Source organism: Tiliqua scincoides, chromosome 1 (assembly GCF_035046505.1).
Source record: "Tiliqua scincoides isolate rTilSci1 chromosome 1, rTilSci1.hap2, whole genome shotgun sequence".
NCBI classification, from domain to species: Eukaryota; Metazoa; Chordata; class Lepidosauria; order Squamata; family Scincidae; genus Tiliqua; species Tiliqua scincoides.
The window spans coordinates 59,907,329-59,922,503 of NC_089821.1; the positions used below are offsets into that span (position 1 = coordinate 59,907,329).

A 15,175-nucleotide genomic window follows, 5' to 3' on the forward strand; every position below is an offset into this window, starting at 1 on the left:
ACAGCAGTCCAGGTACCAATGAATGGAATGGAATGGGGAAATTTGGTCTTGCCTATGAATAAATGAAATTGTCAGCAGCAACAAAATATAACCAACCAAGAGAAGGGAATATCAAATCATTTTGCTGAACAGCCAGGTACTAACCTACTGCTGAAAGACTTGCGGAGTAGGTATCAGCCTGGCCTTCAAGAGTAGAGCATTTCACAGGATTGGTGCTACTACAGAAAAGGCCCGGCTTCTTGTGGATGTCAATTGCTCTTCTGATCAACCATGCACATGGAGTAGAGTGATGACCCAGGTGTACAGGATTGGGAGGGGGGATGCCTACATGGGATAAGGCAGTCCTTAGCATAACCAGGTTCCAAGGTGTTTAGGGCTATAACACCAAAACCAGCACCATGAAGATTGTTACCCCCTGCTGTAGATGAAAAAGGCCTATAAGCTGGATAGGAATAGTAGTAGCATGCATAAAACTATACTGCACTGGGTCTTTCAAGCGAAGGGTTTTTAAGAATTAATAAATAAGTTAACAGGAAGATTATGAAGATTCATTAATATGAGCAAAGCATCTTAATATTTTCAAGACAGTACTCCAGCAGTTATTTTAAACACAGAAATACCAGTATGGAAATTAAGGTTTACTTTTAGACAGAATAAGTATGAAGTCTGCTTACCAATGGCTCGTGCCAATGCTATGACAACCTCCTGGCATGTGGTCTGATCTGAGACACCACATACAACTCGTTGGACACCATCCACCCAGACCTTCAGCTCCATCACCAAAAAAAGCCAAGGATCAGACTTTCTGGATCATTGCAGTAAATTTTCCCTGCAGAGATTTTCAAAAAGAAACAGGAGTGTAAGTATGCTGTTTTATTCACACTCGCATGAATGGCCTTGCCCTGATTAATTTAGGAGCAAGAACGTTAACTGGTAGAAATTCAAGGAACCTTATGCCATAACTTTCTTTCTCCTGCCCCTTTAGTTTCCAAAACAAATCAATAACTTCAACAGATGAGAAGTACAGTACAAGGTCATTTCAGTAAGACTTTCGACTTTCATCACTCTGCTCTTTCAACGGTTTAATTATAACCACACTTCAAATTTTCTCAACATGCTTTCCTTTATCTAATTTCATTTAGTTTGCTTATTTAGTTTTGCACACATTCACATGTGTTATATAGTTATTTACTTTTTCACCAGCCAAAATAAATCCGCAATTTAAATAAGGTTATGCTTTGATATTCATCCATTTTTGACTGTCATCCATGCTCTGGTCCCTTACCAGATGAAAGTGCAAGGCACTGCTGTACCATGATGCTAAATCAGTTACATAAAAATATCTAGATGTGCTTTTAAAGAGCATGAAGTAGCTGTTCTTCAGACCTTCCATCCTGGGTAGGGTCAAAGATTCCAAACAAATACACATACCATACATATGACTGGGAGAACTGATATATGTTGTTTGTTTCAACAGGCAGTTCTAGGCAGATTCCTATTGGGAGCATCTGGCTCAAAAGCAGCAGAAATGGCATTTTGTTTTCCAGTTTCAAAGCTAGTAGAACAGCTAGTCCACCCCCACCCCCAAGATCAAATTATAGAATGTAACTATGACAGGTCACTACTCTAAATAGTTCAACGATCACCCACTGCTGGCCAAGAACGTCAAAGAACAGTACATTGATACAGTTAAGTACAATTCTCCTGCCTTTTTTTAAAGCCTGACACTGCAAAGACCAAATGTGCTGGGGGGTTTAATCAATGAAGAGAAGAAGGGTTGAAGACATTGCGTTTCATAATTACTCAGGCTCTGCAGCAACAAATGTAAGCACACTGACTAGAAGCGGCCAATCAGCACAAAAGGAGTTGAAATGAGATCAAAACTGCTCAGCTGAAGGTTCTAGGCAGAGAAGGGGAGAACTGTTGCCAAAACACCTACAAAGAACCACATAGAGACTGAACTTTTATTTGATGTTGGCCAATATGCAGGTAGGGTTAAGTTTAGTCTGCAATTGCACAACAAATCATACTATACTTGCCATAGAAAACACTGAAGTGATAGCAGTATGAGTCATAAGGATACCGCATTAGGCCATGTGCCATCAATTGATTGAAAGAGGTGGTGTGCATCCAGCTATGAGATTTTTAAAAACTATCTGCCTGAAATGGCATGCCGCACACACAGTAAATAACATTTGTCCTTTCTACCTCTCATTGCATTAGGCCGACAATATTAACACGCTCTTTTTCTCATTTATCTATGGTGTAGAGCAGTAGGTGCCCTGGAAAACCCATGATTCAATTCAGAATGCCAGATAAACTGGGGAATAACACGACATACAGTAATATCCTAAGATGAAACTACATGGAGGTAGAAGTCATGATTTGGGTAAGTCAGAGAACAATCCACTTGAACAACTATTTGGGAATTTGCCTGTTCCAGCCCAAGACTCATCCCAGGTCTTTGCCCAAACTTTTATAGTACAACTAGCTATAAGGACAGCCATTCCAGAAAGTGTCATATACTGCATTTTGTAAATCTGATGCAAGTCACCCGCCCATCAAAAGTATGAAAAGAATTCCAAGTTGGAATTTTCTGGCTAGATATCAGCCTTGTGGAATCCAGCCCTCATTAGAGAGCCACCTTTGGCTGACAGGGCCACACCTGAAAAATGTTCTTGTGTTTGCCAGAGTAAAGTGCAAAAGTACATCAACCAGAGGAAGGGGGGGAGGAAAGCACAATAGCAACAAGATACATAAGAGGAGGTAGGGTGATTATAAGTTTGATTCTCCGCCCCCCCGCCCCCACAAGATTTACTCCCAGGTCCTTGCCTATGAGAAACATCAACCATTAAGAGCTGTTGTACTGGACAACAGCAGAACATTCACAAACCCATGAATGCCTGAAAGCACTGTGAAACACTTTGCATCTATGAAACTGACCACTACCTGATCAGGACACCACACAAAAGGAATATTCTACAATAATTCTTCCTTTGAGGGTTTTCAGCAGCACTCAGAACTATATCAGGCCAGGGCACTATAATTGCTTCAGCATACATGTGTAACATAACTGGGAGATTCCCTATGTATAGAGAAGTAGATACAGTTTTAAGTTAAGAAAACCCAAAACAGTCCCATGCAGGCGGAACATGCTCAGAGGCTCCCGTGAAATGCTGAAATATCCATTGGGGGGAGAAACAGCAACAGAATAAGGAGAAGGGCATGAAAAGGAGATCTGGCCTGCTTGAATCAAACCTGCATTAGGGCTTGAGAAATGCAACATTTTGCTGGTACTGTCACATAGGCTCTCAGCCAGTCAAGTTCAACAGATCTGAAGTAAAAATGGAACCATGAAAAAGAAATATGGTAGGGATTTCTACATCTTTGAGATATATGGGTTCATCCAAGTATGCAAATAAAACATGAACACTCCAAAAATGGCCTAGATTTCTAATGAGCAGCTCTCACTTCTGCCCCACAGTAGGGGCGGGGGGGGGGGAATCTACAAGGATGCAGAAATCAGGCAGAGAAAGTATTAGTCTTCACAGGGAGAAAAATTCAGGACAAAGCCATGCACTAGGCAATGAAATGGGTAGCCATGAGAAAGCTAAGTAGGAAATTAAAAGGAAGAGGACCTAATATTTAGAATGATAAGCTAGAACACAGATCAAATAGTACTGAATATAACTGATGAACTGAAAAGAGAACTACAAAAGTAACATACAGGGAGTAAAGATACCAAAGACAGATATCTAGTAATCTTTATATAATCTGGTCACATCATCAAAAATTATGACACCAAGTCAAAACCGAATCTGCTTTCAGTCCAAATATTAATAATCTGACAAAATATATAATTCAATTGGAATTTTAATAATGGGTTAGAAAAATTGAGCTAGTATGACAAAAGTTAGCTATGATATCTAGGCATTGTTTTTATTCCCTCTGACATTAATACTGTACTGTAATCTATCATTACAGAATGTTATCTATTCCATGTGATATTGAAAATGCGTCTCTTTACAATAAAATGAAATTACTGATTACTTCAAATCCTGTTGTCATTGCTTCCTTAAATGTTACAAGGAAAGAAAGTTTAAAAAAACCAGCAATGGTTTTCCCAGCAAGAAAAACATCAGACAACCATGGAGATTTTCATTTAGGCCACCTATACTTAATGAAGGGAAACAATATTTGCATTTTAGAAGAAGGTTATTCCTTTATTCATCAGATTAAAAAAACTAGAAAGTAACACAGAAACTCAAGTGATAGATCCTATTCCACAAGCAAATGTAGCTGGGAAAGATTTTCATCAGCAATACTGAATTCATATAATTTGATCTGCTTTGTATACGTTCAGTTACGAATATTTGCAGTAACAGAATAATTGCAGTAATATTTTGCAATTAATATTGAGGATTTGTATATTAGCAGTAAATTTCTGAATTGTTATCAGCAGCACTCAAACTCACAACTGCTGTGCACTCGGAATGCGGTCCCCATCCGGACTGCAACCAAGTGTTCCACCTGGGTGCCGCACAAAGTCCTCCTCGTTCAGAGGACAGGGACACTCTGGACCAGGGGTGCCCAAACCCCGGCCCTGGGGCCACTTGCTGCCCTCGAGGCCTCTCAATGTGGCCCTCAGGGAACCCCCAGTCTCCAATGAGCCTCTGGCCCTCCAGAGATTTGTTGGAGCCCGCACTGGCCTGACACAACTGCTCTCAGAAAAGGGCAACTGTTTGACCTCTCTCGTGAGTTGTGGGATGAGGGCTCCCTCCACTGCTTGCTTTTTCAGGTCTGTGATGCAGTAGCGGTGGCAAAGAAAAGGCCAGCCTTGCTTTGTACAAGGCCTTCTATAGGCCTTGAGCTATTGCAAGACCTTCATTCATTCATATAAGTTCATCTTTAATATAGTCATTTATGTAAACATATGTAAATTTATTCAAATTTTAAATGTAAATTATTTCCCCAGCCCCCGACATAGTGTCAGAGAGCTGGTGTGGCCCTCCTGCCAAAAACTTTGGACACCCCTGCTCTGGACAGTCAAGTCATCTGCCTGCATGGAAGGCCGAGTCCGAGTAGTGGCCATCCTGCAACCTGCCGTCCAGACGCAATTGCCCAGAGTGTCCCTGTCCCCCAATTGAGGGGGACTCCATGCAGTACACAGAAAGAACCAAAAGGTATGCTCAACAGGCAGACAGATCCATGCAGACACCAGATCTGCCCCCCCCCCCGGTTCGAGAAGCCACGAATGAAAGGGATCAATCATTCACAACTTACTTGTTCCGCAAGGAACACTGCAATAAAGCATTCTCAAAAATTGCACATTTGCACAGGGAGCAAGAAAGCAACATGTGAAACTGGCAATTCTTAGGCAAGTGAGATGCAACTTGCAGGAGGTGAAGAAGTGTCACATTTCTTTGCAAAATGGCCAAGCCCAAACCTTGTTACTGTAAGAGGAGGGAAGTGAAACGTGCCTAACCGAAGCCATTTGCTAGTGGCTTCAACGTTAGATTTTCTGGATTGTTCAGTGCTGCCTCTTAGTGTTTTAGGGAATCGGCAGCAGTGGCGACACAAGCCCATCAGCCATTAAGAGACTGACACGATATTGAGTGGTGGTTTTCAGGGCTGTAATTTAGGTTTGGGTGTAAATCCTGACTTGGTAACTGTGCTTATTTCTGCCTACAGATGAGGCCTAAACAAAATGAGCCACTTCCTGAAAGAAATAAAAAGATGGCTGGAGAAAAGAAAGTACTAGGCAAACATATCAAGGGTGTGCATCACTTCTGAGGATCCACTTCTGCAGACACAGGTGTAAAGAGGAAAAACAGCAGTGGTAGATGTTCAACTAGAGGTTTGCAATAAAACACAGCAATAAAAGCAGGCCAGTTTGTTTCCTCCCAAATAGTCACTTCCAAAGTGCAGCCACTGAAAACTTGGGAGGTGCAGTGGAGAAAAGAGGACAGAATTCATCTTTTCATTTTACTTACAGTCTGTCTCATGGGCATAGGAGGCTTCCAGACTCTCCCAGCATCAGTCATCTGCAATCTGTCTGCATTTTTGGGCACAGCTCAGTTTCATGGTCTAGTCACTGTTTTAGCATCTGTGGCTAAATTTATGGCAGTAGTTCCATGAATAGTGGGGGGGGGGGGAACAGACATAGGGAGAGGAAAAATGTGATGCAGTCTCCCAGTTACAAATTCAGCCTTGTTGCTCTCTCTGAGGGCTGTCAGAGTAACTGATATATCTAGAATTACAAGTCAAGAAACATTATGCAGTGCTCTCAAGCAAACAGATGAGATATATACTTTCACATGGTTCTTTACAGGTTAGTGCTTAATAATTCTGTTATAGATGCTATAGTACTATAGATGCTATAGTACCGCCAGAGCCATTCCTTACAGAAACAGTATCAGAACATTTGACAAGCAGAGGGAACAGGAAGCAATTCCATGCAACATCTTCAGCAGGAACAGAACCCTCAACGCACAAGGTGCTTAACCGGTATCCCCTGAAACCTGGCTCCAGTTCTTATATAGAAACTTACCATCCATCTAGGCAGGAAATATACAGGGGCACTGAATAGGGCGATATAAGCAATTAATCAGGAAGTACCTTTAGACAAGGCGAAGGGAGAAAGGGCAATGGGAAGTGAGCGTGTACTTTGTGTTTAGTTGCTTGCCTAACATGAAGCACTAAGTGAAACTAGGCATGTTTCAATATGCGCCACATTCTCCATTTAGCACTACTTTGAATCCTAGTCTTGCTCTGTTCGCTCTTTTACCCCCTCCATGAAGTAGGATTACGTTTACTCTGAGGTGCACTTGCAATTTCTGCATTTCCTCCAGACACTTTATTCTGCTATGCCACGTGTGGTTTTTGACAGGATTGGGTGCTGGATCTGCCACTGCTGCTAAAAAAGCAGAACTGCAGTTTCTTGCTGCATTTTTTCCCATGTAATCCTTTTGGTCAAAACAGGAAGTGAAGGTTATGCTGGAAATTCCAAGCATGCACTGCACTTTATTTTTTTAAAGGAACCATAGTAGAGGAGCCAAGTAAGTGGCTACTTCCCCATCCCCTTACACCAGCCATTTTCAACCACTGTGCCGTGGCACATTGGTGTGCCATGAGTTGTCCACAGGTGTGCCACAGGAATTTGGGGGAAGATCATTTATTAATAGGGCCAATGGGAGATGTGAGCCCCCACCAGCAACATGGTGTGCCCTGTCAATTATCAAAAACCTGGTGGTGTGCCTTGACCATTTTAGTGCCTTGTCAGTGTGCCATAAGTTGAAAAAGGTTGAAAATCACTGCCTTACACTGCTTTTTCGCTGCATGGTCCCTTTAAATTAAAAAGGTTGCATGAGGAAGGAATAAAGCAAGTGAAGAGGGGAAGTGGATGATCTACTTCCCACTCACTAAAAGTGAGGCTTGATCCTCAGAGGGCAAGAGAGAGGTGGCAACAGACTGGTAGAAGGGCATCCCAGATCTGCTGCTCCCTTTCATCTGCTGCTGACATGAACTGCATTTTTTGCTTAATTCTGGGAATTCCATGCTGACATGAGCTGCATTTTTTGCTGAATGGCAGAGTTGGCCCTGGGTTTTGAAAGACTTCTTACATTACATTTTTATTAAAGCAAGATGGGTAGAAGTTAAAGAAATGTATCATAAAAGTCTGATGACCATCTGGGGAACCATTGCAAACAGTATGAGTATGGTGGGGGACAAGGCATGCAGTGTGTGCCACCTGATCTATATTCCTACATGTATCTTCTGGGGTGATTGTGGCTGACAGTCCCAGAAAAGGTAGTTGCTACCACCAAGAAGGGAAAACCAAAAAAGGAGGGGTACCTTCCCACATGTCTGGCGTGAGCCTAGTTACCAGGGTTTCCCAGCACAGAAGCCAGTTGCTTTTAAAAAAAAAAAAAAAGCAGCCAAGGAGCCAACTCCAAATCATCTATACAGATGTACAACCTTATAGTATCAGCAGCAAGAGATCTTAAGACAACAAGGGACAAAAACTCTTTGCTCAGAACAGCAGGATGAGTGTTCAGAATCAAGAACTATTAAAAGGCTAAGAAAAGCAAAATCAGACAAAAATTAAGTGTTTCAAGATTAGAGGCAATTGAATATATCCCCAACACAAACTGCTTAGACTTGTCCATACCTAGACTTCACAGCTGCAGTTCCCTTGTTCACCTCCTGAGAAGCATGAAAGAGATATACTGTACCTGGTAACTCAGCAAGCACTGAACATGCAAATCAAGCACGCCCCTTTGATGGGGTTCAAGGGGACCAATATCCTCCTTTTCCTATTTGCTCCTTCAACAGTAAGAAACCCTAATCCAGCCCTCTGGATAGGTGGATGAATTTGTCCAAAAGACAGGTGTTGCCAAACTCCTATGGGAGGCTAGTGTTGTGTATCTGGCTAGTTGTTCTAACAGAGCCAGGTATCAGCCATACTGGCACAGCAAATACATGCCTGAGGTTAAACTCTTCTTGTGGATGTGCATGTTACAGAGATCATAATGGCAGGCTGTATGACTAAGGCAAACAAGCACCATGTCACAGACACTCAGGCCACTTTCCTATTAGGGAGAAGAACTCCTGTTCACCATAACATGAATATGATAGCAAACTAGAAGATCAGAATTATTAGCTACTAGCAAAAGCCCACCAACATTTTATGGATTTATAAATTCCTCCTAGTGTGAAGCCAGGCCTACCAACCAGACCATGCAACCACCTGGTGTGCAAGGGACCTCTGTCTGTTCCCAATGGCCAAAGGGGGAAGGGAGAGAATATACCCTTAAACTGCTGGTGGGCTTCAGCTAAAGATCATCATAAAGATCAGCCTTTGGCTTTGCCCTAAGGTTAGCTTAAGTAAGAACACATTAAAGCATATCTGGTTCCTTAGCAATGTAAATTAGTCTGGTCTGGATATAGGAGGAGGATACCCTCTTTATAACTGATATAACAAGATATCAGTGTTAACTGTACAGCACTCACAGCATTGTTACAACCACAAAAGAGCCAAGTAGTCCTCTTCTTAGTGAGGTTATTTGCACTTCCTTTGTAAGGAGAGTCAGGCAACTGGTTTCAGCACATTGCTTTCCTTGCCTTGAGTCAACCCATAGGGTACTAATCTCTCCTTTGTCCTGGTAATCAGGCTTCCCCAAGGGTGTGATATTTTCAAATAAGGATATGAATAGCCTGATGTGTTCAGATAGCCATCTGAACACAATTCCCACATTCCCCTCTCAACACAGTTGCAAGGGAGATCTTTTACATCAAAGGTGCTTCCCACAGCTTAAACAAGTGCTCAGATTTTAAACAGGCACCTGCAGAAGTAGACACTGCTGCTGCAGTGTCTGTCAAGAGCCAAAGAGCAAAAGGCATGATAATCCAGAGCTCTGTTCAACATCAATAACTGTGAGGAAGCATCAGTAAAACAATAAAACCTAAACATAACCACCACTGTGTTGACCTCCTCTGGGTAAACAAAGGTTAAGATGAGTTACATCAACATGCTGGATCAGTCTGGCAAGGTTCTTCTATGGGGTTTGGGGCATTGAGATTCTCTCTGATTGGCTAATTCAGAGGCAGGAAATCTGGGTCACTCCCTTGAACCTTCCCTTAGCCTTTATCTTAACCAACAGACAACTGGGAACAATCTAGGGCTATGTCAGAATGCCAGATGCAAGGGAGAGCACCAGGATGAGGTCTCTTGTTATCTGGTGTGCTCCCTGAGGCATTTGGTGGGCCACTGTGAGATACAGGAAGCTGGACTAGATGGGCCTATGGCCTGATCCAGTGGGGCTGTTCTTATGTTCTTAGCCATGTATCAGTGGTTTCTACCTGACCTATTGTTTCACCTCAACTGGGCAAGACACTCTGGTGTGCCCAACAAACAGATGAAGTTTTCTGGAGGACCTGCAAATTACCAAAGTCAAAATGGAGATGCACCCCAGGTTAACTCATCAAAGCCAGCACCATGCTGCACACAGTGAAGCGTCCTCCTTCACCACACTATTATTTTGACGGACTCTGAACAGAAATGGAACCCACAGCAACAGATTGTTAATTGGTGTACTAGACTGGACTGAAAGTAATTCCATACTAGTAATAGCCCTACAGAAGAGGTCTTTTGCATTTAAGTCTTAGTAATAGACCTACAGAAGAGGTCTTTTATGCGTTCTACGTGGGGCTGCCTTTGAAGACGGTTCGGAAATTACAACTAGTACAGAACGCGGCTGCTCGTGTGGTTGCTGGGGCACGTCGGTTTGACTCTGTCAAGCCATTGCTCCGGCGGCTACACTGGCTGCCGGTTCTGTTCCGGGCCCAATTCAAGGTGCTAGTTTTGACTTTTAAAGCCCTTTACGGCTCGGGTCCGGGGTATTTGAGGGACTGCCTCCTTCCCTACAATCCTGCCCGTGCTCTTAGATCATCTGGGGGGGGGGCCCTTTTGACTGTGCTGCCACTAAGTGATGTGAGAGGGGCGGCAGCCAGGAAGAGGGCCTTCTCGGTGGTGGCCCCCGAACTGTGGAATACCCTCCCCTTAGAACTGAGAACCGCTCCCTCGTTGCTAACGTTTTGGCATGAACTGAAGACCTTTTTATTTCAAAATGCTTTTAATTGTTGACAGGCTGGCTGACGTTCTTGCTTCTTGCTTTTTATATGAAAATCCACGGGGTTTGTTTGTTTTTAGATTTTTTAATTATTGTAAATTGTTTTTAATTGTTTTTCATGTCGCACTTTTAAATTGTAAGCTGCCTTGTGTGCCAGTTGGGCAAAAAGGCGAGGTATAAATTAATAAAATAATAATAATAAAATAAGTGTTTTTGAAGTTCCCAGAAATTGAAACTGTGCTACATTTGGGTTAGGTTGCTTCACCTTTACTGGCTAGTTGATTAGTGCAAATTATTCCCTTTTACTGTAAACAAACTACTACAAGTTCCACCATAGTTATAAGTAGAGAATAACCTAGGTTCCTATAGGTTGTGGTTGCTACCACAATAGACAAACGCATGACATGTTCCCAATCTCCAAATCAAGTTTTCAGCTCAAGTTAGGTTTCTGAAGCAAACCTATCTGTGGATCTAGAACAGCGGCAAAGAAATTTGTCTGTAGACATTTTAAAAGTACAAAAAAAATTGATGTATAGATGCAGGGGCAGCATCACACCTGCAATCCCTGTTCTCAACTGTCATGCATTAATAATCTCTGCTGAACCCAGTAATGTAGATACTTTCTATTCATTTGGAAATTCTGCATTTTGCAAATTTTATATACATGGGGTCTGTTCAAAATTGCTGATCCACCTAAGATGGAGAGCAGAACAGCAGAAGTGATCCTGCTCCTGTTTGTACAAGTTGACTGCGTGTGCTTTAATAGCGGCTGAAAAGGGGCTCAACACACTGTAGTCACAGCAGGAAGCAAGTGTATACGTATGCAGGATTCATGCACAAAAAAGTCTTCTCAAGGTAATTCTACTACTTAGAAATGTATGTTGCTCCTTGAGTGGTTCAAAGCACTTCACAAATGTGATCTCTATAATCCTTACATAATACCTGTTAAGTTCAGCATTGTCAATTCTGTATTGCAGATGAGAAGCTGAGAATAAGAAATGGTGGCTTTTCCCCAAGGCCATTTAATGAATTTATGGCTGAAAACAGATATGAACAGAAAAATGACCATCACATTTTTAGACACTACATCATACATACCAAGACGAAATCATGTGACCATTGCTCTGCTATTTGGGAACTTTTCTGGCACTCAAGTGGCGATCAAATGCCTGTGGGGTCCTTTCACAAACCCCAATTCCATTTTGATCTCACTACAGTGGAGAAAAATTCCATGTGAAGAGAACCCAAAGAAGCAGAGATCGATTAAAAGGACAGGGCTGGATGGAAAAAGAAGGAAAACATTTAATAACTGCAGCTCACAGAAGCCCCCACTAGTTTTGCTTGGGCTCCAACACAAAAACTGTGTCACTCTGGATGTGAAAATGGTGTCATTTCCTTTTCAATTCCTTCACCTACACCAGGGGTGTCCAAAGTTTTTGGCAGGAGGGCCACTTCATCTTGACACTGTGTCGGGGGCCAGGGGAAAAAAGAATTAATTTACATAAGTTTACATAAATGAATATATTAAAGATGAACTTATATGAATGAATGAAGGTCTTGCAATAGCTCAAGGCCTATAAAAGGCCTGGCACAAAGCAAAGCCAGCCTTTCCTTTGCTGCCACTGCTGCATCACAGACATGAAACTACAAGCAGTGGAGGGAGCCCTCATCCCACAGCTCATGCGAGAGGTCAAACAGTTGCCCTCATGCTGAAAGCAGTTGCGTCGGGCCAGTGCGGGCTCCAACAAATCTCTGGAGAACCAGAGGCTCATTAGAGACTGGGGGCTCCCTGAGGGCCGCATTGGGAGTCCTCGAGGGCTGCAAGTGGCCCCAGGGCCAGGGTTTGGGCACCCCTGACCTACACCATACAGTTTCAGAGGGCTTGTTAAAACATTGCCCACGAACTCCAGAGATTGTACTATGCAACACTGCAGATTCAATTCTCACTGCAAATGCCAAATGAAATGTCCTTGTGTAGCTTTTCTACCTGATGCCAGCAAAGCTCAACAAGCTTGTCATTATAAAACCAGCAATCAATGCCACTACCACATTCAAAGCTACCCTGTCCCAACCTCGTTTCACCAATAACGATACAGTATTTAACTAGAAGATTAAAATGGATTAGAACAAAACTGTTCCTCCTATTCTTTGCCGATTTGTTAAACCAACTAGGCACATAATACAGTTAAAAGGGTTTCCTGTACGTGAAGCAGCAGCAAGACAAAGACTTAAGTTTTGGTCACTGTTAGTGATATTCATTCTGGGGGCCTGGGGTCAGCTCCATCATTCTGAGGATGACGCAATTCCTCAGAGTAAAAACAGAACTTGCAGACAACATGAGGTAGGTGGCTTTTTCTCCTCCCCTCCTCCAGCAAATCAAAATGCTTTTCAAAATTGTGTTTTCAAACAATTTGTTGCACTTCTAAGTCAACACCACCTGCATTTCCTGAGTGTAGCAAAGCAAATGTAACAGATCATCAGGTGATTACAGCAAAAATGGTGATTTGTTTTACAGAAGAGAGGCTAGTGAAATTAATGGCTTGAAGAAAAAGACTATTAAACACTACAAACTCATGTGCTCTCAATTGGACAAGACAGATATAAGCTGGCTGTAAAATGCAGTGGCCTCCAATGTATTCAGACAGGGGGACACACACGCACCAAAGTTTCATATTGGGCATTTTGAAGGTGAAAGGAAAAAAATATCCACCCAACTGGTATTGCTGCTGTCCTACTCCTCCCACCATTCACCTTTGGCAATCATTAACCTGAATTCCTTAGTACTTTCCAAGAACAATGTAAAAAAAAGTTTGAACAGTATCTAGTTTCATACACAACGTTCTCACTACCAACCCCACACACCCTTACAACCTGAGGGATTAGACATTATTTCATCTATTGATAAACACCATTTCCACTCATGACGCAAGCCCCTGCCTCTTCATGCACACAAAGAATATATTTTCCAGATGGAGCAGTAACTAATCTATGAGGGCGGGGAAGAGAAAGGTAAGCAAACAGTGGTGACTCTCTAGTGCAGCCATTTTCAACCACTGTGCCGCGGCACACTGGCATGCCGCGAATGGTCCCCAGGTGTGCCGTGGGAGTTTGGTAGGGGGTCATTTATTAATAGGATCATTGGGGATATGAGCCCCCCACCAACAGAAAGGTGTGTCTTGACAATTTTAGTACTTTGTTGGTGTGCCATGAGATGGAAAAGGTTGAAAATCACTGCTCTAGTGGTTAGCTTTTCCTTATGCAATATCCTTAGTCACTACACATTTGCCTTTTCCTCAGAAACAAACCTGCAGTATTTATCAAGAGAAAGGGAAAAATAATCCTCATGGCCATCTGGCAGCTTTTTGTCTTGTGACACCTCAGCAGCAAGTTTCAGCTCATTTTGTGTGGTGTTGCGAGAACATTCCTTTTTGGTTTTACATTCTACTTGTCCCCACTGACTAAACTGCCCTAAACAGGAGGCAATTCGCAGCTGGGGCCCCAGATGGTCAGAAGCCAAAGGGTCAATGTACCTGCAAGGTATACAGAACACAGGGTCAGAGGAGCAAACTAGAGCTGGTTAAGTTCTTGGAAAAGCATCCAGATTGAATTTTTAAGAGTGAGAGAATGGTTCTATTTGAGCAAAGCCCCAAAGCCCTGGCCCACATTATTTGTTACCTAATGCCAGTACCTATCCTCAGCTTTCTTGGGCACGGACCAGTCATAGATGCCCATGGAGCCAGGGTTCGCCCAAGACCTCCTGGCACCCAAAGCAGGCCTCCTTCCCCCATTAGCTGGTGATGTGCTGCCCTCTGCTTTTCTCGCTCCCTGGGCTCCTCCTCCACATTTCTGCTTCCATTCCATTCCCTTTTCCTAGTTCAGGGAGTTGGGAGGGGGGAGAAGAGAAGGAGCAGTGCCCCTTCACTATTCTACTGCCTGAGGTAATCACTAAAGTTGATCTCATGAATGGTACAGCCCTGAATGCTATTTACCAGCATAGGCCTAGAAATGGCTCTAAGTTGCTATTGTTCTAATCTCTAATGGCTCACTAGACCACTGCATTCCTGCTTACAGACTTGCCCACACCCTCATGTTTGCCCACTGCTTACTTGGCAGTTCCAAGAGGCCACCCCCTCCTTGTCCCAGAGGACAAATAAGGAGGATTGAAGAACGAGCCTGCAGCTCTACCATCACTTCTTGTAAAGTAGCTGATAGAATAATACAGTAGCAGTGTCCGCATTTGTGGATCCTTGGACCCTGGGGTGATCCAAGGCAAACCACCACCCACCCTTTGCCAGCCTGTATGCCTCTTGCCATTTTTGTCATCTGACTGTGGGGCCTGCAGCTCTACCACCACTTCTTGTAAAGTAGCTAATAGACAGAATTCTGGGAGGGGAGACGTTCTGCTCCCAGCATTCTGTCTGCCCACCACTTTACAAGAAGGGGCTGTTTCTTTTGCATTTTTAAAAATATTTTGAGCCCTTTTGAGGCAGGGAATAATTTAGCTACATAACTGCTTTGTGAACTTTTTTGTTGGAAAGCGATAT

At 43.0% G+C, this 15,175-nt stretch overlaps 1 protein-coding gene across 6 annotated transcripts in view; it reads right to left on the reverse strand.

Annotated features, from left to right (window-relative positions):
* The window catches only part of RASSF7 (Ras association domain family member 7), a 126,745-nt gene that overhangs the window by 16,519 nt on the left and 95,051 nt on the right, over nt 1–15,175 (reverse strand). For all 6 annotated transcript variants that reach the window (XM_066610925.1, XM_066610934.1, XM_066610901.1 and 3 more), the window contains one exon: nt 675–829. In XM_066610925.1, the coding sequence (XP_066467022.1) occupies nt 675–777 (103 nt within the window). In that variant the 5' untranslated portion in view covers nt 778–829. The remainder of the gene's footprint in view (nt 1–674; nt 830–15,175) is intronic.